At 32.3% G+C, this 25,954-nt stretch overlaps 3 protein-coding genes across 14 annotated transcripts; 2 read left to right on the top strand and 1 right to left on the bottom strand.

The window, feature by feature from the left end:
- The first annotated feature begins 2,874 nt into the window (after nt 1-2,874).
- LOC127247230 (histone-lysine N-methyltransferase ATXR3-like) lies at nt 2,875-15,701 on the top strand. 12 transcript variants are annotated; one of them, XM_051269004.1, is made up of 22 exons: nt 2,875-3,207; nt 3,973-4,060; nt 4,191-4,303; nt 4,393-5,357; nt 5,449-5,730; nt 5,972-6,142; nt 6,876-7,926; nt 8,102-8,159; nt 8,372-8,703; nt 8,871-9,827; nt 10,037-10,108; nt 10,591-10,701; nt 11,128-11,228; nt 13,214-13,313; nt 13,386-13,481; nt 13,606-13,773; nt 13,858-13,983; nt 14,109-14,162; nt 14,249-14,496; nt 14,579-14,687; nt 14,788-15,087; nt 15,201-15,701. In XM_051269004.1, exons 7-22 carry the CDS (start codon nt 7,909-7,911, stop codon nt 15,390-15,392), a joined length of 3,042 nt encoding a protein of 1,013 aa, XP_051124961.1. In that variant the 5' UTR covers nt 2,875-3,207; nt 3,973-4,060; nt 4,191-4,303; nt 4,393-5,357; nt 5,449-5,730; nt 5,972-6,142; nt 6,876-7,908; the 3' UTR covers nt 15,393-15,701. The 12 variants fall into 12 exon arrangements, with proteins under 12 accessions (XP_051124961.1, XP_051124958.1, XP_051124956.1 ...); XM_051269001.1 differs by lacking the exon at nt 3,973-4,060; XM_051268999.1 differs by lacking the exon at nt 3,973-4,060 and having other exon boundaries at nt 4,191-5,357; nt 6,876-6,972; nt 7,781-7,926.
- A 258-nt stretch (nt 15,702-15,959) lies between these two features.
- Nucleotides 15,960-17,409, top strand: LOC127247231 (protein VASCULATURE COMPLEXITY AND CONNECTIVITY-like). Its single transcript, XM_051269008.1, has 3 exons — nt 15,960-16,317; nt 16,589-16,791; nt 16,926-17,409. Exons 1-3 carry the CDS (start codon nt 16,219-16,221, stop codon nt 17,101-17,103), a joined length of 480 nt encoding a protein of 159 aa, XP_051124965.1. The 5' UTR covers nt 15,960-16,218; the 3' UTR covers nt 17,104-17,409.
- Nucleotides 17,410-21,670: 4,261 nt separating this feature from the next.
- On the bottom strand, nt 21,671-25,253 carry LOC127247085 (monoterpene synthase TPS4, chloroplastic-like). Its single transcript, XM_051268790.1, has 7 exons — nt 25,088-25,253; nt 24,291-24,555; nt 23,694-24,036; nt 23,352-23,570; nt 23,088-23,226; nt 22,739-22,990; nt 21,671-22,168 (listed from the first exon to the last, which is right to left on the bottom strand). Exons 1-7 carry the CDS (start codon nt 25,205-25,207, stop codon nt 21,878-21,880), a joined length of 1,629 nt encoding a protein of 542 aa, XP_051124747.1. The 5' UTR covers nt 25,208-25,253; the 3' UTR covers nt 21,671-21,877.
- Between the last annotated feature and the right edge of the window lie 701 nt (nt 25,254-25,954).

Genomic DNA, 25,954 nt, shown 5'->3' with positions numbered 1-25,954 from the left:
TCCTTTTTTTTTTTCTTTTCCCAATCAATCCGAATGGAATAGTAAAATTTTTATTTACATCTTCAACAACATTCAATAATTTTTTAGTGAAAATATTTTTTTTTATGAATTTAAAAAATAAATAAAATCATAGTAAATAAGCTATCAAGCGCCTAAGCAAAGTTCCCACTGATGGTATACTTAGTGTAAGCGAGCTCTAAGATCACATAAATAATTCATGCCCTATTTTTACCGAAGCTATGTTTGATACTTTGAAAATATTTTTTGTTTCAAATTGGAGGTGTTTTTGTCTTCATATTGGATATGAAATGTATTTAAGTGTCTTTACCTTATTTTAAGACCAATTTTACCATATTTGAGTACACAATAAATTTTTGGTGATTTCAAGATAAAACAGTTCACTTTTTTCTAAAAATACATGTTTGTTATAGTTAAATATTTTTCAATAGAATATGAGGATGACTTCAATTATTTGAATGCTAGTGTACGACTTGTGCGTTGCACAATTTATATAAATTTTATAAATTATATTATATAAATAATTTATTGTAATAAAAAATATTTGATAGAAAGATACCAACATTCTTTGGACCAGTCAATAATTACTACAAAATTTGCTATATGACAAATATTTGTGGTGTCCATGGAGAAAAAATTGATAGTATAAATCTATAAGTATGATCTATAAAATCTTGAGTTTGTTAACTTACTAATAATTTATTATTTTTCTTTCATTATATTTAAAAGACATATTAGAATACTAAAATAAATAAATATTAAATAATATATATTTTATATATATAAACTATATCTGATCATATAGAAATTTCATATAAGATTGCTCCGAAAGATAAATTGAGATTATTTGTATAACAATTTTAAATCCATGCTTTTAGTACCATTTTTTATCATCAAAGTTACATTATATCCACATCAAAAATTGTATATGATACATAAGTATAATGTAAAATAATATATTGATATATATTGCCTTAAAGTTGCTTTAATATTTTAGCATTAATTTTACATCTTATCCATATTATAGTTGTATATGATACATAAATATAATATAAAATAAAATATTGATATATATATATTATATTACCTTAAATTTGTTCCAATTGTATGCATACCGTATTTGTCAATTGAGTTCTATACAAATTTTTACAATTGTCACATGTAGTTGTTCAAATATTTTGAACATCAATATATTTGATTTTTCCAATCGTATGAATAAAATAATTCATAAAAGAAAAAAAAATATTAAAATTACGACTTGAGTAGTTATTTTATAAATGTCAAAAATTATATATGCAAATTATTTTTATGTTTGATATTCGAATTAATTTCGAATCTGGTAATTGATTCGTTTGCAAAAACGGCATCAATTTTTGCGATTTTTTGATAATTGTTCTAATAATATTACTACTAATAATAATTCATACAAACAAATAATTGTATTTGCCTATTCTAGTTTATAAATTTTGTATATTTTTTTGAATAGTCCCATTAAAAAAATAGTGTACAATAAAAAAAAATAACAATAACAATAATATTAATTAATTTCAAGTACTTTTGAACCAAACTTCACAGTAGTTAATTGTGTACCATGCCCAATTATTATCAAATCCAATAATTGGTTAAGATTTCTTAATAGGATAATCCGCGATTATTCTTTAAATGTCAATGTATGATTAGATATACTATAAACCTTTAAATAATTTAAAATTTATTGAGGGATATATGCATTGCTTTATTTCTAATAGCCTTTTAACACATAATAATTAGAAGAGTAGTATCCTTGAAGATTACTTGATAGCATTGAAAGCATTATTGAATTTATTTAATTTAAATTTTTATTTTTTGACCTCAAAATCTATAGTTTTTTTGGAGAAATAATAGATCTTGATATATTATTCTAAAATATGTATATGCTTGATTTATAAAAATGAATACGATATTTTCTATATCTGGTATAATCAGAGTGTGTTTATTATCGAAATTAGGATAAATAATATTATTTTATCCGACTTAATTTTATATTTATTATAATATATTTGAGTAGGATATAACTACAAATTCAATATTATAATATGAATTTGGAAGGTAATTAGTCTAATTTCTTCGTAATATTATTTAATCCTACTTCATAAAATATCTAAATTACTCTTCATTAGGTGACAAGAATAAGATATAATATAATGATAAAAACTAATTTATAAAAAATGAAAATAAAATAAAATATATTTAATAAATATTAAAAAAAATTAATCAAATTATATATATTATGATAATCTCATAATTTTAATATATTATTATATATTAAAAAGAAAAAATATAAAATAAATTATGTAGTTCATAAAATGATTATGAAAAGATATTTTGAATAAAATAATAATAATCATATAATAACATAATATGATTTTATTCAATATTTAATAAAATAAAGTAAATATTATATTAATTAATACATTGATTATTTAATCTATTAAAATAATTCTTAGTGCTATATATAATCCTATCATTCAAAATAAACGCAATCTAAATGTATTCTATATATCTAACCAACTTGATTCACCACCATTGTTACATTAACATATTTTTTTTCACCTATATGATTTATTCAATTAATAAAATCATGTATTTGATTAAATAATTGTGATGATTTATTATATTCAAATATAATAAATATTTAAATAATTTTTTTATTATTCAACGTTTACTTTATGTTTGTAGATGAATATTTTAATAAAGATACATATTAGAAAAATTTATTATCATTTAAATTATTTTATAAAAATCGATAATTTAATAATGTAAATAAAAAGGAAATTAAAGTTTGTGTAAATGATGGCGGTACAAAATGAGAATATTAGAAGAAACCCATATTAGGTTTGATTGATGTAGGGCAGTGTTTAGTGTTTGTTTGGTGATTTGGATTTTGAGAATACGAGAAGAAAACCCATTATGAAAGCACCAAATTTGTACCCAAAATTGCACCAGACTTGCACCGAAAATTATCACGCATGCGGTGGCGGCGGCGGCGGCGTCGGCGGGCGGTAAACCCGTCTCCAGAACGCGTCATGCTGTGCGCGAGAAGCTGCGGGGCAGCGGATGGATGGACTGGCGGCTGATAGAGATGGCGTCGACTCCGGCGGCGACAGCGACGGTCGACGGCAGAAACTCCGATGAGATTAGCCTCCAAACGTCCGATCCCTAAACCCTAGTTTAATTGCTCTGATACAATATAATCTACAATATATATTTAACAATATATAACAGTTTTGAAATGCTATGGCCAGATTTAGACCATTTTTAAGGAACAGGATCTTCATTTCGAACATCATAGGAGTTTTGAATGTTCTTTGTCCGTGATATAAAGATACATAGAAATTAAGAATGTGAGCGGTTGTGTGTCCCTTTCATCCTAATTTTACTTTCTGCAATCTTCATTTGCTACCGGCTACATTTGAATTGCCATTTTGTTTATTTCCAAGTAGTCGTAAGGCAATTTTTTGGAATTGAGGTAGTTAATTGTGGACTCTGACGTCTGCGAGACCATAATGTGCCTCAAGTCTCTTTGCAGCTTGATGGAAAATTGGATCACAATAAGGTGATTAGTTGTTTTGCTGCTAAGGTGGCAAAAAGATTTGTCACAATAGTTTGTTCCATAACTACTTTTAAGAGATGGAGATAATTCAACAAGGGGAAAGATGCTGAGGTCCAGGAATTTGGAGAATAGATGAGTGGAAGAATTGGGATAATAAGATGATACTAGCAGGATCCATGCGGATTATTTAGAGTGCTGCCAAGTGACAGGGCCATCCATATTTCATATTTCCATACTGAATAGTTGCTCAATAATATTGTTTAATTTTAAGTTAAATGTTTGGGTTTTTGTCAAACAGCTTGCTTTAGTTTAGTTGGTGCTGCAATTTTTGATGCCTCTATTTAAGTACATTATTATTGTAGGTTGAATTTGATATTACTGAGCTGAAAAATCTGCTTTAAGAAATATTGGGCAACGAGTTCACTTCTGGAAGAAGATAGCAGTGACTTTGTATGTGTTGTTTTTTCCCTCTCCCTTTTTGAGTTGGCTACCACTTTTGTATATTTCCTCTAAACTGCTAAAGTAGAACTGTCTGTTAGTACTCTGGTTATTTAAGGTTCTTGTTTTTGGCAATTGACAGGCTTTTCCAGGCGCCAACGGGATGTGATTGAGCATGTTGAAAATGGATGACTTGAGGGTTGGCTTGGTGGTTTGGAGTGAAACTATAAGGACGCTAAACAACACATTGCCCATGTACTTGCTGCTTTTGAGGATGATTATGCACTCTCCTGATCTCCTGTAGTAGTAACATTTGTGAACGCTTCTAATCAGTGGGCATGCAGGGGAGGTGATTGCAGGAGTAGTGAAGAAACTACCAAAGATAGATCTTCAAAAGGAAGCTTGTTGTCAATGATGTCTATCCCCTGTGTCTGATTCTCATACTGGTTGTAAAGACTCTAGGTTGGAGCAAAAGAATGATTTGTTTCATCCTGCTCAGAGCAGAAGGATTAACCTTCCATTATGGCTTTTATGCATTGTGATGAGTAGAATGATCTGCGCAGTAGGAGCAGATCAACCTTACACATAGCTGCTCTTGTCTCGGGGCTCAAAGGAATCATGCTTCCCGTGGTTCAAATAAATGCCTCTGTTGCAAGGTACCATGGTTCATTTGTCTCTGAATCCCTTGTGAAGGTGAGAGGAAAGGAAAAGATTTCTACAAGGACTTTGTGGACACATTCCACTCCTGTTGTTACAAAGAGGTTGGAAGATGGTTACTCAAAGAATTTTCAAGAACAGAACTCACTAGATTCTAGGAATGCAAGTGCACCTTTCAGTATACCAGAGGACCGTGTGTGCAAAATAGACAAGTTAAAATTGCTTTTTGGTGACTGGTACTTCCTTGATGCTTCTGGGCGTGAGCACGGGCCATTTCATTCTCTGAGCCGCTTTTAATGGCAGGCCAAGCATCATCTGGAAACACAACAGTGTTTACAGAAAGAGATAAAATTTGGGATTTCGTTATGCTTCCTTTTGGGCCTTCAGGAATGCATCAACTTGGATTTAATTCAACCTGCTCTACTCCCCTTCGAGAAGCAACTGGTGCTTTAATAAGTGATAGGCGGAATATTGCCAGTGGTTTTCATGGCCTACATGCGCAGTTTATTGCATATACCCCGGGAAAGCTTTATGAATTGGTGATGAACTCCTACAAGACTCAGGAATTTTCTGTTGAGGTGGATGAAATACTTGACCATTGGATCAATGTTCGACAGCCTAAGAAAGAGGTTGAAAAACTCTTACAACTCGGGTATTATTTGACTTGGTTACTGAAAATATCACAGGTTTTTGTGTGTTTTTGTTTTACAATTACTTATGTTCGTTGTCAACTACTATTGTAGATCACCTCCACACCAGCAAAAAGGTTAGGATGGATGGGTTTGATGAGAAGTATAAGATGCATCAGAGTATGATTGCTATTCAGAATAATGAACAAAAGGCAATAGGTGATGTGGATTCTGATGAAGAGTTGGGAAGGTGGAATATACTTGATGGAAATGTTCTGTCCCGGGTATTTCATTTCCTTGGAGATGATCTCAAGTTTAACTTACAAGCACCGGCAATCTGCATTAAAGGGTGCACTTGGTACCAAATGCTTGGACTCTATCATCTTGAAAATTATGGTAAGTTTTGCTTGCTTTGCATTTCTGTGCATAGGCCTCTTTTCTCTATACGTCCTTTTGTTGTTTGCCTTCAGGCCTATTTCATTGCTAGAGTAAACAACATGATATTGAAGGATTTCATAGACTTTATATATTGCTAGTTTGACATGTATAATTATAATCTGCAGAGTGATTACAAGAAAGAGGAGATTACTTCCTTAATTTTAAGTGGTTAACTGGAATTACTGCTATCGTGCTTCAGGAAATTATTATGTCATCCAACTTCCTTATATGTCCTCTTCACATCCAATATTATGCTCAGAGACAAGTCATCTGCCCCCATGGATGCAGAAGATTTTCATATTGAAGACAGTGGGATCACTTTTAGAATGTATAAAACCAATTCAGGGCATGGAACTGGAGACTCTTACAGGTATGAGGATTTCTTATGCTCTTTTTCTGCATAAATTGAAAATTTTTCCATGTATAAACAATAGTAACTAGTAATTGTGAAAAAATAAATGGCAAAGGTTCCTGAGAGCGTGCCTTGCTATAGCAAAGTCCAAAGCCATTTGCGCCTTGCTCCATGTTGTGCCATTTATGACACTGCGGAGACCTTCAGGAGAATCTATTAATTGTACACAACCTTTTCTATAATCTAAATTTATCCTAGAACCTAAATATGATTTATGTAACCAACCATTTGAGTGAATGGGGAAACCCTGATTTCCTCAACCTCTGACATAGTCTTGATATATTAGAAAAAGAAATCTGAGCATGAATGTATTTTAATTGCAAGTTTCTACATTTAAGATATAACATTTTTGTTGAAACTTCAGGTTGTGTTTGGTTTGTGGGATTTTGGTGTTGGATTTGGGTTTTGAATAATAAAATTTTGAATTGAAATAGTTGTTTGATATGATATAAATGTGTGTTGATGTGATATTTTGAATATAAAATTAAATTTTAGTATATTATAATAAATGAAAAGTAGGTCTTTGATTTGATTTTTTATTTTTTGTTTATTTATTTTTTTTTGGGGGGGTGGGGGTTGGAGGGGATTTTGGAATAGTATGACCCAACCCAAAACCCCACAAACAAACACCCAAGTTTTGGCCTTTATTCGTCTCTATGTTTATTTTGTCATCTTCGTTTATCTCTTGCAGAAACTCTGCTACAACTTTGAACCTGAGGAGAGGGGTGGGTTGGGGGGAAATGGGGTGCCTTTTGTAAACGTTCATTGTTTGTTCTACATGGGGGACTGTAAGTATTAAAAATTATATATTTCAATATATGTTAGATGATTAGAATGATCGTCTCACCTAAAAACTTAAGCTTATAAGGATAGGGCCAACCCCTCCCGTCTCACGTGCAAGGAGATATATACAAGACTTGCACGTGGATATATGCTGGATGGAGATGGTGGGATTCAAATTCGAGACTTAAGACTCTAATACTATGTTAGATAATTTGAATGACCCGTCTCCCTTAAAGCTTAAGCTTATAGGGATATGCATCATTAATTTATCTACATATGGAAGTCAAACAACAATATATACGTATATATATATATATATTACTTCCTCCGTCCTGGATAAATTGTCAACGTTGCTGTAGATACGAGAATTTAGGTAAAACATACTTAGTAAGTAAATAAGAAGTGTATTAGTAAAAGTAATTATGGTATAATAAAAATAATTATAAATTAAGATTAAGATAAATAAATAATTTAACTAGAATTAAGAAAATTATAAATTATGGAATTTAGAATGTGATTAAAATGTGTAATTATATTTTCGAAAAAGAAAAAAACAAATTATGTAGAACGAACGAAAAAGGAAAATATAGACAATTTATGTAGGACGGAGGGAGTATATGCTAAAAGAGGCAGAAAATGTAATTGAAATAGGCTGGCAGAGGCTACGAGTGGGAGTGTAGAACAGTAGATAAAATAAAAGACTGCCTGTGCTTGTCTTTTTAGTTTAAAGAAAACCCTAATTAACCCTTATAAATATGAATGAAACGGCGCCTTGCGCTAGGGCAGAGGCATCTGAGATACATTTTGCTGTAGCATATGCTGTAAAGGCTGCGCCATTTGCGATTTGCTCCATGGTGTGTCATTTATCACAACAGTGAGATCTTTCGGAAAGTGCATCCAAATCCTAAGTGCAATTTATACAACCAACCGTTCGAGTGCATATGGATTCTGAAACCCAGGTTTACTCCACCTTTAATTCAATCTTATTATATTGGAAAGAAATCTGAACATGAATTTATTTTTGTTGTAATTTTCTGCATTCAAATCATTGCTATTCTGCTTCTTGACCATTTATAATTTGATCTTTATCCATCTATGTATCTATTTTTGCCCACTTATGTTTATCTCTTGCAGAAACTCTTGCCACTGAATTTTGAACCCAAGGAGAGGGTGGGTCGAGGAAATATGGAAGGTGACTTTTTGTAAACTTTGATTGTTTTTGTTCTAGTTCTCACTATCTCCTGCATGGGACTTAATGAGGTTTTTTGAAGTGTTATTTAGTTTATCCAGGTCTTTGAACCCGATTCAATAAGTTATTATTTGACTTGGTTACTGCAAATATCACAGGTTTTATTGTGTTTTTGTTATACATTTACTTATGTTCCATGTCAACTACTATTGTAGATCACCTCCACACCAGCAAAAAGGCTAGGATAGATGGGTTTGATGAAAAGTATAAGATGCATCAGACTATGATTGCTATTCAGAATAATGAACAAGAGACGATAAGTGATGTGGATTCTGATGAAGAGATGGGAAGGTGGAATTTACTTGATGGAAATGTTCTGTCCCGGGTATTTCATTTCCTTAGAGATGATCTCAAGTCAATTTTTCGTGCTGCTTTAACTTGCAAGCACTGGCAATCTGCATTAAAGGGGTACCTAGATATCTCTAGAGAAGTGGACTTCTGCGCACTTGGTACGAAATGCTCAGACTCTATCATCTTGAAAATTATGGTAAGTTTTGCTTGCTTTGCATTTCTGTGCATATGCCTCTTTTCTCTGTGCGTCCTTCTGTTGTTTACCTTCAGACCTATTTCATTGCTAGAGTAAACAACATGATATTGAAGGATTTCATAGATTCTATAAATTGCTAGTTTGACATGTAAAATTATAATCTGCAGAGTGATTACAAGAAAGAGGAGATTACTTCCTTAATTTCAAGTGGTACTGGAATTACTGCTAGCGCACTCGAGGAAATTATTCTGTCATCCCCTTCCTTAGCATCGGTAGATATCAGAGGTTCCCAGCTTGAAGATTTGGTTTGTAAGTTTACCAACATTTATGCATCTGATCATGGAATCGAAACAAGACTGTCCAAATTAAATAAACAGTCTTTGGGGTCAGGAAGTGATGCTACTGATGATTGTGACAAATCTTCTGATGCAAGTATGGCAGACATCACAAGTACTGCATTGCACAGTGAAAGTAACTCAAAGTCCCCATTGGAAGGTGTTATAAGTGAAACTAGAAATGAGGCAGACTTTTCACCTGAGAGTGGACTTGATTCTTTTCCTTGTATGCGGGAATGGGGTGCTTGTATGACAAAGGAAAACGTTGTTCCTCCTGTCACCAGAAAGTATGAAGTTATTGATCACTATGTTATTGTAGCAGATGAGGAAGAAGTAAGAAGAAAAATGCAGGTGTCTTTATCAGAGATTCATAGTGAGAAGCTCAATGTCCGAAGAAGTGGTGCTGTGGTGTCTGACATGGAAATTCCAGAGGCGGAGGCTTTCAAGCCCACAAAATCCCTTGGTTATGAGGTGATCGAACAAGAAGTTTATGGAATAGATCCATGCACACGTAGTCTTTTTCTTGATTCAATGCCAAAGGACTCAGATTTATCACTACTTGACAAGCATATTTTCATTGAAGAAGTGTTCCTTTGTACCCTCAACAAGCATGCCAGAATATTTACTGGTACTGAAAACCCTCCAATGACATGTGATTTGAAGTGTGTATTTAAAAAGATATTAAAAACAGCATTGAAAAATGGTGATCGAACAACCCTGCGACTCTGCCGAGGTGTCCTTACTGCAATGGTTGATCGTCCTAAGGAAAAATATGTTGCTTATAGGAAGGTCAGTCATATTAGTCCACTATTTTATTATTATCTGGTCATTTTATTATGTTGTTGAACCGACATATTCTATTATGTTACTCTATTGTTTATGTAGCTGATGCCTTGAGTGTTACAATTGTTGGCTGTGCTACAAGTATATTCCATGTAGGACCCAATTCCTTATGTTCTTGGATGTTAAAAGCATAACATTGCTCTTCTCTTATTCAGGGACTTGGGGTTATTTGTAACAAAGATGGTGGTTTTACTAAAGATGAATTTATTGTGGAATTACTTGGGGAGGTAATGCTTTTAATCACTATCTTTTATATCATCAGATCATGGTATCAGGATGCCTTTTACCCCTTCCCACTATATTCTTATCAACTGCTAATGATCGTTTATCAATGCAGTGGAGCATTTTATTATGAATGGTTACTTGTTTCTTTTCTTAATTTGTTGGGTGGAGGAAAATTATTCATCAGGGCTAGCCCCTGGGGGGGGGGGGGGGGGTTCTCATGTGGTTTTGATCGGGCCATGCTGTTATATTTGTCTTTTGCATGCTGGGTAACAGTTAATTCTAACAGGGCATAGTAAACTTGTAACTTTAGTCTCTTGTTGTAGTAAGTCTAACTTTAGTGTCTAAATATTCTTACTTGTTATTGCTGAATTGGCATAGTTTTTCATCCCTTCTTGTTACACTTGTCTTTTTGCATGCAGTTGATGATCTGCTGCCTTTGAGAATGTGTCCTTTGAATTTTTCTGTGTTCTCTCCCATGTTCTAGGTTTATCCTACGTGGAAATGGTTTGAGAAACAAGATGGGATTCGTGCTTTGCAAGGGAACAATAATGATCCAGCACCTGAGTTCTACAACATTTATCTTGAGAGGCCCAAGGTTTATTGCAACTGCTTACATAATGCTATTATGTGTTTGGAGTACTTCATTTTTGGTGTTTCCACTTTATTTATTTATTTTTTTGAGACTGGAATTGAAAGTCTCCGAGTGAAATTAAATTTGCTTCAACAATGTTGATACTTGTACATTTACTTTAATTTGTTTGCAGTTGTTGATTCCTCAGTTCTGTCTAATTGCCCACTGCCAAGTAGCTGTTATTACCTCAAAATTAAGCTCAAATTAGTATGACGCAAATTATCCGCTGTTTCAACACCCTCTCGATTATGCCTCATGAAATCGTGAACCTATGAGTTGCCCTCTAAAATTCTTTTCCAAACGCTGTTATCTTGCCCGGTGTTTCTCTTGGATACCTCCATTCAACTTTGGATGTTGGGTTAATACTAAGGTTTGAAATTTTGAATGCAGGATGATGCAGATGGGTATGATCTAGTTGTTGTTGATGCAATGCACAAAGCAAACTACGCAAGCCGGATTTGTCACTCCTGTAGACCTAATTGTGAAGCAAGGTAAGCACTGATAGTTGTCTTTTCTGTTTAATCTTAAATGTTTTGAAACGGTTGTCTTCCTAAGCAATGCTGTGACTTTTTCTGATAATTTATTTGTCTTAGAATAGGTGACGACACCTACTGTAATACCCCGTAAAATAATTGCTGGAAGTTCGCCGGAGCTCTCCGGGGTCCGACGTCGGAGTTGAACAATATTATTTTGGGCCTAATTGATTTTGGACTTTTGGTGTAAGAAATTAAGGAATTTGGTTAAAATTATGAGTAAAAATTGAGTTTTGACCAATTTGGGCCCAAGTAGGGTAAAATAAATAATAAAGGCCAAGTCTTTCATGTTTAATAAAGTAAAAAAAAAAAAAAAAAAAAATTAGAGAGGCAGCAGCGTTTCTCCCCAGCCAGCGCCGCCAAGCACCCCATTCTTTGAAATTCTTCTTCTCCAAAAACTCTTTTCCTTTTGGATTTTTTTAAGGTAAGTGGGATTAATCTTATATAGATGATATGTTCTAATCCCTAAACTCTTCTATTGATATTTTTCAAAATTATTTTCAAATGAATTTGCCCTAAAAGTGTTAGGTTTTGCCAATTTCTTTTAGAAAGTTGATTATAATATCTTAGAAGACTTATGTGAAGATTATTATAATATTTAAATTGAAAATCGTAGAATTTGTGAAATGAGTTTGAAACCCTAGTTTTGCTTAACCTAGTTATGTTTTTTTTTTAAAAGATTTATGCCTATTGGGATGGACATATTTTTCGAATGTTTATTTGGCGAAATAAGTGAGATTATAACGAACTTGTTGGGCTTTAATTTTCCACTTTTTGATTGATTAAATGTTGGCAATTGAAATGTTTTGAGTTTAAAACTCCTTTTTTTTTTAAAAAAAAAAAATTTGCCTAATAGCATGTTGAGTACCGGGTCAAATTGATAATTGAAACTACCCATCGAGTCCGATCAACTCGTCGATTGTTTGGATGATAAGACATAGCTTTCCACCTCTATGCCTTGCAAACACGTGAGGGTATATGTATTTAAGGATAACTAGCTAACCTCGAATTAGATCCCGAATGGGCTAGATCGAGGAATCGAGATGGCAGGTTCCCTTTTTGAGTGATTCCGAAGTGTCCGTCATTCACGATGAAAAAGGACTTTAGACCGTCATGCGTGATGGAGGGATGGATTGCGTACAATCCCCTCTAGGTATGTTATATCGGAGACTAGAGGATTGTGGGCCGTATAACGCACCTCGCAAATTAATTAATAAATAAATTGACTTACGTGTACCTTGGGCTTCGAACCCTTAGATACTTGTGGAGCTTTCCTTGAGTGTTGTGACCCTATGCTTGTTATGTGTAACTATATGATATGACATTTTATTCAAATTATCATTTTCAAATGATTTTGTGGCATTATACCGTATTAATTTATCTTTGATTACTTACGCTTACTCAGCCGTCGTGATGGTGCTTCTATTATACCTAAATGATGCATTCACGTCATATGATCCATCGAGGGAATTAGAACTACTTTATCTTCTAAAATATTTTTGAAATTCATTATTAATATTTTAAAACTAATTTTTAACTTATGCTTATGACTTAATACTTTATTTATTTAAATGATAAACTGGTGTGCTTCAATTTTAAATCTTCAATTAGTTGTTTGTAATTGTTATTTTGGCCTTAACGTCACAACGTAGGGTTCGTTGGTTGATGAATGAGTCTTCTAGAGTGGCGTGGCGGTGACACTCCGGTTTGAGCCGACTGGGATGTTACACCAACAGTTCAAAAGAGAAATCTTTTTTTCTTTTTCTTTTTTTGTTGTGCTTCTGATGGTAGTAAATTACATATTGTAGAGTACAAAGCATTCTTTAGCCAGAAGATGGCCAAGCTATCTGATTCTATTTGTTGCCTGGTTTTAAATGATTACTATTATGCACTAAAATTTTTATTTTAACTGTGCTGTTAATATATTGTCACTATAACCACAGGGTCACTGCTGTTGATGGTCAATACCAGATTGGGATTTATTCTGTGAGGCCTATTGCTTATGGTGAAGAGATCACCTTTGACTACAACTCTGTTACTGAGGTCAGTAGCATATGAAATGGCAGCAGTTTCAGTAGTTTATTTGTTTTGTTTGTAATTCTTAATTGTCTCCAGAGTAATGACGAGTACGAAAATTCAGTTTGTTTGTGTGGGACCAGTGATTGCCGTGGTAGTTATCTAAATCTAACAGGGGAAGGGGCCTTTGAGCAGGTACATGATTAAGAATTGTTTCACTTACTACACTTTAATATTGTGTCTGCTTCGTTTGTGTGTAGATATATATATATATATTCATATCTTGAATGGTGATCTCTTGGATCTGGCTGCCTAATAGGTGCTGAAAAAGCGTCATGGATTACTTAATCGATGTTCATTACTTCTGGAGGCTTGTAAATTGAATTCCGTATCAAAAGAAGATTTTACTGAACTGGGTAAAGCTGGACTTGGATGTTGTTTGCTTGGTGGGTTGCCTGCCTGGCTGATTGCATATTCAGCTCGTTTGGTATGCTTTCTTCTCTCTGGTTTGTGTTTTGAGATATAATTGCTCATGGAAATCTTCTGATATTTTGATATCATATGAAATTAGGTGAGGTTCATAAAATTTGAGAGGATGAAGCTCCCAGCTGAGATTCTTAGGTATAACATCGAGGAAAAGAAGAGGTACTTTACTGAAATAGACCTGGAAGCTGAGAAGAAAGATGCTGAAATTCAGGTATAAGTCTTTACCTCCTTTCCTTGAATGCGTGGTTTGCCATGGTGCCTCTATATGTCAAACTGCGGAAGAGATTATTTAAGGTTGTGGTATGGGGTTCATCTTTATCGTTTTGACTGTTATAGGCAGAGGGTGTGTACAATCAGAGGATTCAGAATTTGGCTATTACCATACACAAGGTAAGGGAGTTTTGGATTGATATTCACCATGATATTAGATCGACTATAGAGGGTGCTGTAATTGTTTATTTCAAATATTGATCCAGGTTAAGTATGTTATGAGATGTCTTTTCGATGATCCGAAGGAGGCACCTCCTCCACTTGAAAGACTCAGCCCAGAAGCAGTGGTTTCTCATCTCTGGGAAGGAGAAGGATCATTCGTCGACGAACTGCTACGAAGCATGGCACCTCGTGTGTCACGGAAGAGATTGAAGAACCTGAAGACCATGATTCATGCACGTGGGTCATTTGGTCCTTATTTACAAGAGACGAAGTTCCAGAACTCATTAAAATGGTAATTATCATTAGCTTCACTTCAGCATGCATGCTATCTTACTATAAATCCTTATAATGTAAGTCTCTTCAATATGTTTCAGGTTGAGGGATGTGGTGCGGAAGTTGCGTTCTACGTATGAAAGGCGGCACGATGCTGCTGGTGACTTGATACATCTTTATGCGCACACAAACTGTTTTCTCCGACTGAGGGTGAGTTCTAGTTTTTCCAAACTCACTACACCAAAATGCCGACCTGTTGAACTTGAATAATGCGTGAGTAATTAATTCTTCAACATTCATCCTTTTTCAGAAATACGAGAAAGTAGTATCTCCCCCCATTCATATTACCTCACAAGACCTCAGCCCAAAGTATGCTGCGAAATTGGGTTCGGGTGTCCACGAATACCGGAAGACATATAGCGAGTCCTACTGTATAGGACAGCTAATGTTTTGGTATATCCAAAATCCTGACCCAGATGTTCTACTGGCTGAAGCAAGCAGGGGGTGCCTGTCCTTACCCGTAGTCAGTTCTTTCTATGCCAAATCCAAGAAGCCATCACAACAACTTGTCTACGGCCGAAGGGCAGTGAAGTGTATGCTTTCTATGATGGTAAGCCTGATGCCTTGATGATCTTGTTCAGACTTAGGAATCAAATTTAATTTTTGTTTTCATTTTTATGAATTGAGTCTGACTGATAATCTCCCATGTATTTTCTTTGCCAGAAGAGACGACCCCAAATGCCTTGGCCGGAGGACCGGATATGGTCATTCAAGAGCTCCCTGGACATTGTTGGCAGCCCAATGCTGGACGCTGTGCTAGACAAGGCTCGCGTTAACAAACCCATGCGTCGTTGGTTAAGGCGCAGATCTAAGGTCTCCCGAGGAAGGTGGGGTAGTAGGAGGATTTCATCTTGATCTCTTTGGCAATTAGGAACCTGCGCCCTCGATTACTTTCAAGGTTTTGCAATTTCCCTTCATTCTTGGGCTACAGAAGGGCTGTGGACTGTGGAGGATGGCTGGTCTGGTGGGTACTTCCTTTCTTGAAATATATTGATCTTTTCTTTGAAACTATCGGAATCAAATACATGTTTTCATAGTCTACATGAAAAATTAATTTTTCATTGCAAGTTGTATTTAGTTATCACTGTAGAATTTGACAGCTCTGCACTCTTGGGACTATGGTGTTTCTTTTGAATTATTACTATTTGGATTTCACATTTCACACCTATTATGTTTCTGCCCACTTTTATCTTCCCCCAAGATTGATCACTTGGAAGTTTTTCCTTCTTTTGTTAAAAAAAGAAAAGGTTCCAATGTGAAGGGTAAGCATAAAGTCCTAAATCTCGTGCCTATGTTGGAGAATGAATTAATAATTAGTATATAGATATATATACCCTGCCACTGTCACTGCCACTTTGTCTGCTGAGCTGGTTTTTATGCCCTACAGACTTTACTTGTTCATCCATGAAAGGAATCCAAAGGGTTAATTAAGCAACAAAAAAAGGAGATCATAAAAGCAGAATAAAGTCACCACCTTCCTTGACAAAAGAGGCTTTTCCCAAGCATCATCCAAAATTCCACATTATATATTACATTTGCTATGCCCAATGTCTTGTCCCTACATTGCCTTCTTTTGCTCTTTTATCTTTTAATTGAGTTTTTCTTTGCCTACCTCCCCTCCTCTTCATTTCCTTTTTGAGGCTTCTTCTTCTTCTTCATCTTATCTTCTACACTCTCAACAATGGGGAAACTTATGGCGATTTTCGCGTGTCTTGTCATTGTTGCATTGGACGTCATTGCTGGAATTCTCGGCATCAAAGCCGAAGCAGCCCAAAACCAGGTGCAAAAACCATTTTCAAGAATTTATTTTCATCTCATGTATTCAAAGTAATTTTGAGCAACAACAATTTTTGGGTTTTGGTAAAATTCGAACACTGTATATCTTCGCGCACCATGCACCGACTATCCCTTTAATTATCTACATAAAACTAATCGCGGCAACTTGATCTTGAATTCTCAAAATGTACATCCACACTACACTTTTTTTTTTTTTTTCCCCTATACAATGGACATGATCTTCATTTGCTTTGATCACTAATATCCATCCATAGGAGAAGCACATGAGGTTGTGGATATTCGAATGCAAGGAGCCAAGCCACGACGCATTTGTTCTAGCGCTAGCAGCCGCAACCCTTCTAGGAATAGCTCATGTTCTTGCAAATTTGCTCGGAGGATGCGCCGCATGTACTCAAGAACAGTTCGAGAAAGCTCCCCCGAGCAAACAGCTTTCAGTGGCTTGCCTTATTTTCACTTGGTACAACATTCATTCCTATTTCAACTCAATAATTCTTTTTAAGGCTACTCAATGTTTTCTCTTGAGGTTTATAGTTCTTGATTAAGTAGACGGCTCGATCTCAACCTTAGGCCGGCAATGTGTATGATCTGCAGGATCATCCTGGCTGTCGGGCTATCGATGCTGGTGATCGGAATCATCTCCAACCATAAATCAAGGGCTTCTTGTGGATTCACACACCACCATTTCTTGTCCATTGGAGGGATTCTTTGTATGGTTCATGCCCTCTTTTCTGTTGCATATTTTGTCACTGCCACTTCTGTACAAACTTAGCTTAGTTCTTACCTGCAATTTGCAAGCTTTTTCCTTCATCTTTTTTAATCATGTTTTAGCTGCCCTTTTGGACCCTCCTTTATTAGCACTCTTGACTACCTGAATTTTGTTGCTCGATGCACTTTTTGACAAAGGGTTTTCTAGTTTCTATCTGCATTGGTTTTCAATTGATTTGGTGTATTTTAATATTGAAAAATTTGAGTGGCTGTCACCTCTATCAGTGTTGAATTAGTGCCTGATAATGTGTCATTAAGTTGTTGATTGACTTCACTTTTCTTGTTATGCACAATTATCTTGATTAGTTTATGTTGAAATGATCATTTTGAAATTTGGAATTAATTTAAGTTCATTATCTTCTAAATTTATTTTTGCTTTTGTTATGGAATCTCTTTATTTTTTTCTTTAAATTGAAGCATCGTATTCAATACTTAATTTTAATAGAAAATATTACATTTAACAAATAATTTATCTAAGAAACACTTGAAAAAAAAAAAAGAATGTATTATGTTGCTGAATTTTTTAGTTTGTTTTAATTTTTAGTTTGAATAGTAAATTAAACGTGATGTTGTATGATAAAGTAATATATTTTTATAAGTTATTATAAAAATTAAAAATAAATAAAGTAAAAACAAAGGTAAAGAAAAAAAAAAAAAAAGCACAAAATGAACAAATTAACTCTCATGGATGAATCTTAAAATTCATTAATATATATAAGTTTTGTTCACCTAAACTACCATATTAATGATAAAATTTTTAATATATAATATATATTTTATTCTTTCACAACAAATTAATATACAATTCAAAATAAGAATTGAGAGTGTAGCTTAATGACGAAGTCCTCAAACTCTTGACCTTTAGGTCCAGTAAAAAGACTATAAAATCTATCTTTGATTTCGACTGAGATAACTACAACTTCAATTTCACTTTATTCAATATCTATAGTCATCTCTAATCATGAACATAGATTTTTTTTTTTTTTTTCAAAAGGATGCAACTCGAAATATTAGCTACTTATAAGGAGAATGGTTTTTGTCTTATTGCTTAAATAATATGATGTTTGAACGTTCCAATCCAAATGTTGTTAGCCTCATTTGCTTCTCAATGTTCGAATGCAAACGATAATTGGTATCAACTCAAATGGAAGTCCTTGGCACCGATCTAATTTGTATTCTAATTCGTCCCATATAATCAGATATATCGTGGTTCGTTTTAATGATGGCCGAACATGTGAATCTGGGCTTAAAATTGTATGTATATTCATAAATAACATTTGTGTAAGAATACGAAACTCGTTGGTTCTAAGAAAATTTTTGAAGTTTACATCCACCAAGTTGCATTATGTGATTCATTATTACTTGTAGTAACTCTTCTGCTTTATAGTAATTCAACCAGAAGTTTAACTCAACATATGACACCATGTATTTCTAGATATCACAATGTTGTCTTTTGTTTGTGCTAAATGGCTACTCCTTCAACCTATTTTCTTTTTTAGTAAAACAGTCACAGGTATCTAACATATTCATATCTAACGATTTTCCACAAAGTGGTGACGAAACGTATAACTTGTACAAGCTCTTATTTTCATTGTTTTTATTCCTTTATCTTATATCTTAATTCCATATTTACTTTTTGGTAGAAAAGAAGTTTCATGAAAAGATTTTATAGAAGCAAACAATTTTTATTTTTATTTAATTTTTTTAAAATTTGTATTCAGTCAATGATATATATATATATTTTTTTTCCGATGGAGGGAATAATAATAATAATAATAATGATAATGAGAAAGTTTGGACGCACAACAAAGATATCACATCCATAACATGTGCACTCGTGTATGTGATCTGTGCATTATTCAAACAATCAACTAATAACAAAAACCAATTATAGAAGTTAAAATTATTTTACAGAAACATAAAAATTGTATTATTTTGATCATCAAATAAAAGCACATATATATATATATATAAGAAAAAAAAATAGATTTGATAAACTGAAATTAAAATAATATAACATATATGGATAAGACCAAATCATATTCTAAAACTACCAAATTTAAAATAAACCAATCTAAGGAGTTTGAATAACTATTAAACTAAATCTAAATTTAAATTTAAAATATGTCAACATCCATACAATTAATGGCGTAGAAAAGTTTGTCTGAATCAGAATCAAATGCAGAAAAGACTCTCATTGATATTAGAGTCAAACGCAGAAAGATTGCAAACAACGAATAGAAAACGGAACATAGATAGCAAAACATCAGACAACGGACCGATCCAGATACATAAACATATCTAAATGGAATTAGAGTCAAACGCAGACAAATCGCAAATATATAGACAACAAACATACATCAGATAAATTACAGACACGCAAACAACGGATGGATTTGCAGATATGCAGACAACAGACATCGCAAACGAATGGCAAAATGAATTCGCAGATAGCTTTTGGAGACATATTTGCAAACAAATTCACAACCAAATTTGTAACTATATATATAATCTTAAAATCGCAAAATCTTCCAGTACAATCTAGATTGAATGAACCCAGATAAGTGTAGGTTAATAGGCTGTGTTTATTCTAGAGGTTGTGTTTACTCCGAGAGTAAAATAGACTATGATACCATGTTAAAATTATTTTATGAAAACATGAAAAATGATATTATATTGATTATTAAAATAAGAGTATATAGACACCATAAAAATGATCAATAAACTGAAAAAAAAAAAAACCTAACATATGGATAAAATCAAATTTTAATCTAAACCTACCAAATCTAAAATAAACCAGTCAAACTAATCTAAAAAAATATTAAACTAAATCTAAAATATCTCAACAATAAAAAATAAAAAACACACAGAATATATAAATTGTTTATCAAATTTGATCCAAAATGTGATTTACATTAGAGCTAGCAAAAACTAATCCAACACGACAAATTCATACAAGATAATAAAGTTTGACTTCTGGATTTTGATCCAATTATATATATATATATATATGAGTCAACACAAATTCGACATGTTAATAAATTGGACGAATTAAGGATTAGTGATTTAACAAAGTTTAAAAATTGTATGGGTGTGTTCTTTTACACCTTTACAAAAGTTTTACTATTCACAAATTTTTTCCCTAACAACACTAAAATGAAAGATTTATTTTTTATTTTCGTTATTATACTAATTTTATTTTACATTCAAAATATCACATAAACATATGTTTATATAGAATTATAAACTATTTCAATTTAAAATTTTTATTATTTAAATTTCAAACCCAAAATCCAAACCCCAAACAAACACACCTTATATATCAATGATACCAAGATTTACTTTATTATTTGTCGGGACTCCTGTTTGGGGATATATGATTAATAACTGCTTTTTCCTAAAAATTCGAGCTTTTAGGTGAGACGGTCATTCAACATCCGAATACGTACAATAATATACAAATCGTCTAAATAAGACAATAATCATAAGAATCTCTTAAATAAGATAATTATCTTAAATATAATATAATGCTTCTAAATATATTTAATATTATTATTTTTTTTTTCTAAAAATAGAAAAGAAAAGAAAAAACTAATCATCTTTCTTACTATGATTTACATTCTCCATGATATTTTCTCAAGACTATGTGCAGATATCAATCCATTGATTGCTCCATGTGATTAACATACTCGAGTAAAAAACAGGATTGAACTTGTTCTGCAACTATTCTTTCAAAGACTAAAACAGATTGTCTGATTCTAACATTTTATTTTATTTTTTTAAAATTGATTTAAAATATAGTATTGACTTGAGTTTTGTTTAACTAGTATTTTGCTGTAATATTTTATAAAAGAAAAATAATATATTTTTATTAAAAATTGTGGAGAGTGAGTAATGTTGATTTCAATTTTAATTTAAAAAAAAAAACAAAACTATCAAATTTCTACTATTTATAAAAATTTTCCCAAAAAAAATCAAATCAAACTAATTTTATTTTCATTTTATATATTATACTAAAAGATCATTCAAAATATCCGCATAAACACTTATTTATACAATTATTTCAATTTAAAGTTTTTATTATTCAAATCACAAACCCAAAATTCAAACCCCCAAACAAACACACTCCAAGTTTTGTCATATATAAAAAAAAAAAAAAAATGTAAGATGTGAATGAATACATACACAAAAATGTTAGATTATTTTACTGAAATTAAAAAATTGCATGATTTGATCACCAAAATAAGGCATATATAAGCATCATAATACGACATAGACTCAAATCGAAATAATTTAAACAACAGAAAACAATCTAAACAACCTAATATATGTATAAAACTAAATATAAATCTAAACTCAATATATAAAAGAAAGTTGAACATAAACACAGACGTAATCGAAAATAACAGTTGCTTGTCCGCCGCTCCACTAGGTCAAAGTAAAAAACAATGATCTTAATTGAATTAAAGTAAAAAATAACAAAACTCTTAATGGAGTAAAAAAACAGCAGAACCCTCACCGAAATCGAAAATAACAAAACTCTCGACCGTATTAGATTATCTTACAGAAACTTCAAAAATTGTATTATTTGATCATTCAAACAAGGCCTATATATAGGAACTATAATACAGACTCGATATATTAAAATCTAAACGACATAAACAACCTAATATATGGATAAAACCAAATCCATATAAACTGTACGTAAAATATCTCAACAAAAGGTTTGGGGAAAGTATGTATGAAGTAACACTAAGAATATTTTTCAAACTATCATTTCAAATATTAATAGGCTCTAAGAGTATAAAATTTACAAATTTTTTCACACTGGAGAGATAGCTATCTTCTTTATGTTGGTAGACAACCTGCGACGTTCTTGCCATGTTGAAACAGGCCTTCACCAAGGGTAATGGCAATATTTTCGATTCCAAGAGCTCGCCATTCATATCTTTCCACGCATTGCGAATACGTCTCTTAATGTTTTCGTTAGCTTCATCTTCACTTGTGATGCTTTTATCCTTCAACAATGAAGTTATTATCGAAGCATTGTCTCCCTGATCTTGTTCTTCCTGCATTTAACATAATTCAAAACGATTACAAATTAATAAAAATTATTTTTACTTTAGAAAGTAAAAGAAAATTAGCCAAAACATGGGGTGTATTTTTGGATTGATAAGAAAGGCTTGAACTTTTCATTTAAATAATATTTGATAGTCCCTCCGTCCAAAAGAAAAATAAATATTTTATTAAAAAAAAATAGTTGAAAATATTTTTAGAAATTTAATTATAAATTAAAGTAAATGAAAAGAGAAAATGTAATATAGATAATGATATTTGTTGTAAATAAACGTTGAATGGAAAATAATAATAAAATATTAATTTGTTGATTTTGCCAATGACAGACTAAAAAGAATCTAAGAGGGGACGGAGGGAGTACAATGTTTCTTGATAATTTGTTTTTGTTTTTGTTTTTTTTTCTCTTTTTTAAGTCTAACTCGTAAAAAGATTCACTATAAATTTAAAAGAAACACAAGGACGAGATTTTATATATATAGTTGGTAGCAATATTTTCAGACGTAAAAAGAGAAATAAAAAATAAATAGGAAGTCATATTTTCGAAAAAAAAAATCAATTACTACCTTAGTAGTTCCAAGATCATCCCACAATCGAAGAATAGTTCCTGCGTTTAAAAATAGCTTAGGGTATGGTTTAGCCATTAATTTCGTATTTTCGATTGTAACTCCTTCGCCCATCAAGAAGAATAAGTGCACAAGAACCATGTATGAACCCGAAGTTGTTACTCCATTTTTGAGATAACCTTCTACACAAGGTACATTGCCCTTGTTGAACCACTTGGCTTCGATCATATAAGATTCGATTGTATCGATCCACTGTCGAATTTTACAAAAGAAATGATTTAATATAACAATAAAAATTTTGTATTCATGTAAATAAAATTTATAAATATATTCAGATAGTTCTGTATACCACTTTGGCGAGGAAAGGAAGGACATTTCTTCCTTGTTCTTTGAGGACCCTAAAGGCAATTTCATTAGTTGTGTTGTACAATGCCATATAACAAATTTTCATGTACCCCGGAAGTTGTTCGATCATTTCAAGATCCCACCTGAAAATTAAGTAAATTTTGAATACTATTTTGAAGTAATATTTTGTGAGAAAAAAATAGTATATTTTTACTAAGAACTGTATTGTCAAATTTGCTTAGAAGTAAATGAGTAAGTATTTTCTTACCTTTGAATTGCTTGTGTAAAGAGATGAAGCTCGTTTATGGGCCCATACATGTCAAACACATCATCAATGACCGTTAAAATTGCGATGGTTTTGGCCATTTCAATCCGAGCAACCGAGTATTTGGACTCCGGGAGAATCCCAACCGTCCACAAAAAACACTCGATCAAACGATCCCTTTTGAAGCCCAAATTTTCGATTAAGCCCAAATCCTTCCACCACCTAGATCATTAATAAAGAATAATACACTTAGATTTACCATGCATTCAAATAGCTAAGTACAATGAAATTAATAATTATTTTCTTGACATATTCAAATAGTTTGGATATACTAATTTAAACTACCTTGATAACTCAGCAAGTTCAGTTTGATGTAATGATTGGACCTCATTGTAATCATATATTGCATGCTTTAGAAGAAGGGGACAATGGTTGTCTTGACAACGGTATTCGTCGATGTACAATCTTGACTCCAACCTCTCCATTCTTAGATGCCTCGGAAGCTCAAGGGCTCGGGCAACACGCCTCGACATACGCTGTTGCAATGGCGAAGATTTCAATTCATTTTCCGCGAATTTCATGGCCTCGGACAACATATTCTCGCCGTTTGATCCTAAATATGAAGCTTCATATAAACTCAATAGCCCCTCTTTGTCTTGCTCTTTCAACATGAATTTTCGAAAAACATCTGCCCATAATTTACAAAGAAAATAAAATTAAAATAAGATAAATTAATAATCGAAATTTTATGAGCCAAAAATGTTGTACATGAATCACAAATCAACAACCCAAAAACTTATATTAATATAATATAAATACAACATATAAATACATAACATATTACTATTAATTTCATATCACATGAAATATATTCATGCAGTAAACCTATAAGGATTAACTGTTAGCCCAGAATTATAATTAACACAGATAAAAATGAATTACCAGAGCTAACAGGCCGTGCATTTTGTCGAAGCAGTCGAAATCGTAAAGCTGTGGCATGTAAGTCATCTTCTCCAGCATCCCAATGCTGTAATTTCTCCAACCAGAAATCAATCTCTTCTTCATAATGATAGGAGATTCCCAGCCATTGAAGGGTGTCGATCAACTTCATCGCAGCCGTTGGATCCAATCCTCTTTGTAGGGTTCTTCTTGTCCTTTCTTGGACCTCCTTAATGGTTTTAGTAGATTCCAAATAATCCACTTTTGCCTGGTTATAAAAACACCAACGTGTGGTTTTTGATAAAGAGGAAAAAATAAAAACAAACAAAATAAATGTTTATATATATATATATATATATATATAATAGAAGTGAAGGACCACCATACGCTTGTTGAATTCAATTCTGCATTATTTCTAACATGGAAAAAAGCTACTGAAAACACATGGTCTATGATTCAAGGTTGTCTGCAAGTACTAATTAAACCACTAAATACAAATAGATGAAGATATCCATAAAATAAATAAATATTATGTGGATTTGTACTCAAACTATTGTAAAATATGTTGAAAAAAATGTGAATATATTTGCAAAAGACTCTTTTGTATCTTCAAAAGAATTGCACATAAACCCCTAAAAACGATATTTTGAACAATATTATTTAAAAGATTCATGCAATTTCTAAATAGGAGAATGTTAACTGCTTTTCAAACTACAAGTGAATCATAAACAATTTCGCCTATTTGATTTGAAATTTTGGGCATGAAATAATATAATTAATTAAAGTGAGGCGGCGATTACCGGCGGCAATAGTAGAGAGGAGGGCTGGAGGGGAAGAACAGATTTTTGTGGTGAATCAAAAAAGGATGGTTTGCTCTTGTAATAGAAAAGAGTATCATAACAAGAACTAAGCATGGCCATTGAAATTTGAAATTTGAAAATTGAAAATTGAAAATTGAAAATTAAAAATTAAAAATGAATGATTGTATGCATGTGTGTGCATATATTTATAGCCATAAGATAAATTAGCACGTTGATTTTGTGCTCATATATAATAGTAGTATCATGTTGACCTTCGGCACAGCTGCCAAACATATTTTATATTTATACTCTTTCCGTCCTACAGATGATGTTTATATTGCCGTTTATATTTATCTTACCTCTCATGTTATTTTTTATTTTTATTTTTTAAATGATTACACGTTTTAATCTTATTTTAAAATTTTTAATTTATAATATTTTAAATTTTAATTACACTATTTAGTTATCTCAATTTATAATTATTTATAGTAGTATTATAAAATAATTATTTTCACCGATATATTCTTAATTGTCTACTGATTATACTTATTCTATATTTTTATATAGTGCATAATATAATACTATTAATATATTTTCTTCGTCCCTTAACAATCTATCTATTTTTCCATTTAATCCGTCCTATAACAAAGTATCCTATCTACCTGATATTACAAATACATTTTCAATTTATAATATATTACTAAATTAAAGGTTAATTTAGTTTTTTTATTTTATTTTTTCTAGATCCCAACATAATACTAATATTTTTAGGGTAAACTGTTTTTTTAAGTCCCGTAACTGGATCCTTTTATCATTTTAGTCCCGTAAGTGGAGCCTGTCGCAAACTAGTTCCATAAGTGAAAAATT

Source organism: Andrographis paniculata, unplaced genomic scaffold (assembly GCF_009805555.1).
Source record: "Andrographis paniculata isolate CXL003 unplaced genomic scaffold, ASM980555v1 Contig32END, whole genome shotgun sequence".
NCBI classification, from domain to species: Eukaryota; Viridiplantae; Streptophyta; class Magnoliopsida; order Lamiales; family Acanthaceae; genus Andrographis; species Andrographis paniculata.
Note: the sequence above shows the minus strand (reverse complement) of the source record. Positions and strands in the feature narration are given on the sequence as shown.

What these genes read in the sequence shown, in the direction of transcription:
- LOC127247230 (XM_051269001.1), top strand. An exon ending in GGGTCGAGGAAATATGGAAG is followed by an intron (nt 8,160 to 8,371) that starts GTGACTTTTTGT and finishes CTACTATTGTAG; the next exon opens with ATCACCTCCACACCAGCAAA. An exon ending in GGGAAGGGGCCTTTGAGCAG is followed by an intron (nt 13,482 to 13,605) that starts GTACATGATTAA and finishes GCTGCCTAATAG; the next exon opens with GTGCTGAAAAAGCGTCATGG.
- LOC127247231 (XM_051269008.1), top strand. Translation starts at nt 16,219, where the DNA reads ATGGGGAAACTTATGGCGATTTTCGCGTGTCTTGTCATTGTTGCATTG. An exon ending in CCGAAGCAGCCCAAAACCAG is followed by an intron (nt 16,318 to 16,588) that starts GTGCAAAAACCA and finishes ATCCATCCATAG; the next exon opens with GAGAAGCACATGAGGTTGTG. An exon ending in GCTTGCCTTATTTTCACTTG is followed by an intron (nt 16,792 to 16,925) that starts GTACAACATTCA and finishes TATGATCTGCAG; the next exon opens with GATCATCCTGGCTGTCGGGC.
- LOC127247085 (XM_051268790.1), bottom strand. Translation starts at nt 25,207, where the DNA reads ATGGCCATGCTTAGTTCTTGTTATGATACTCTTTTCTATTACAAGAGC. An exon ending in TGCACGGCCTGTTAGCTCTG is followed by an intron (nt 24,037 to 24,290) that starts GTAATTCATTTT and finishes AATTATGGGCAG; the next exon opens with ATGTTTTTCGAAAATTCATG. An exon ending in ATGATCTTGGAACTACTAAG is followed by an intron (nt 22,169 to 22,738) that starts GTAGTAATTGAT and finishes TGTTAAATGCAG; the next exon opens with GAAGAACAAGATCAGGGAGA.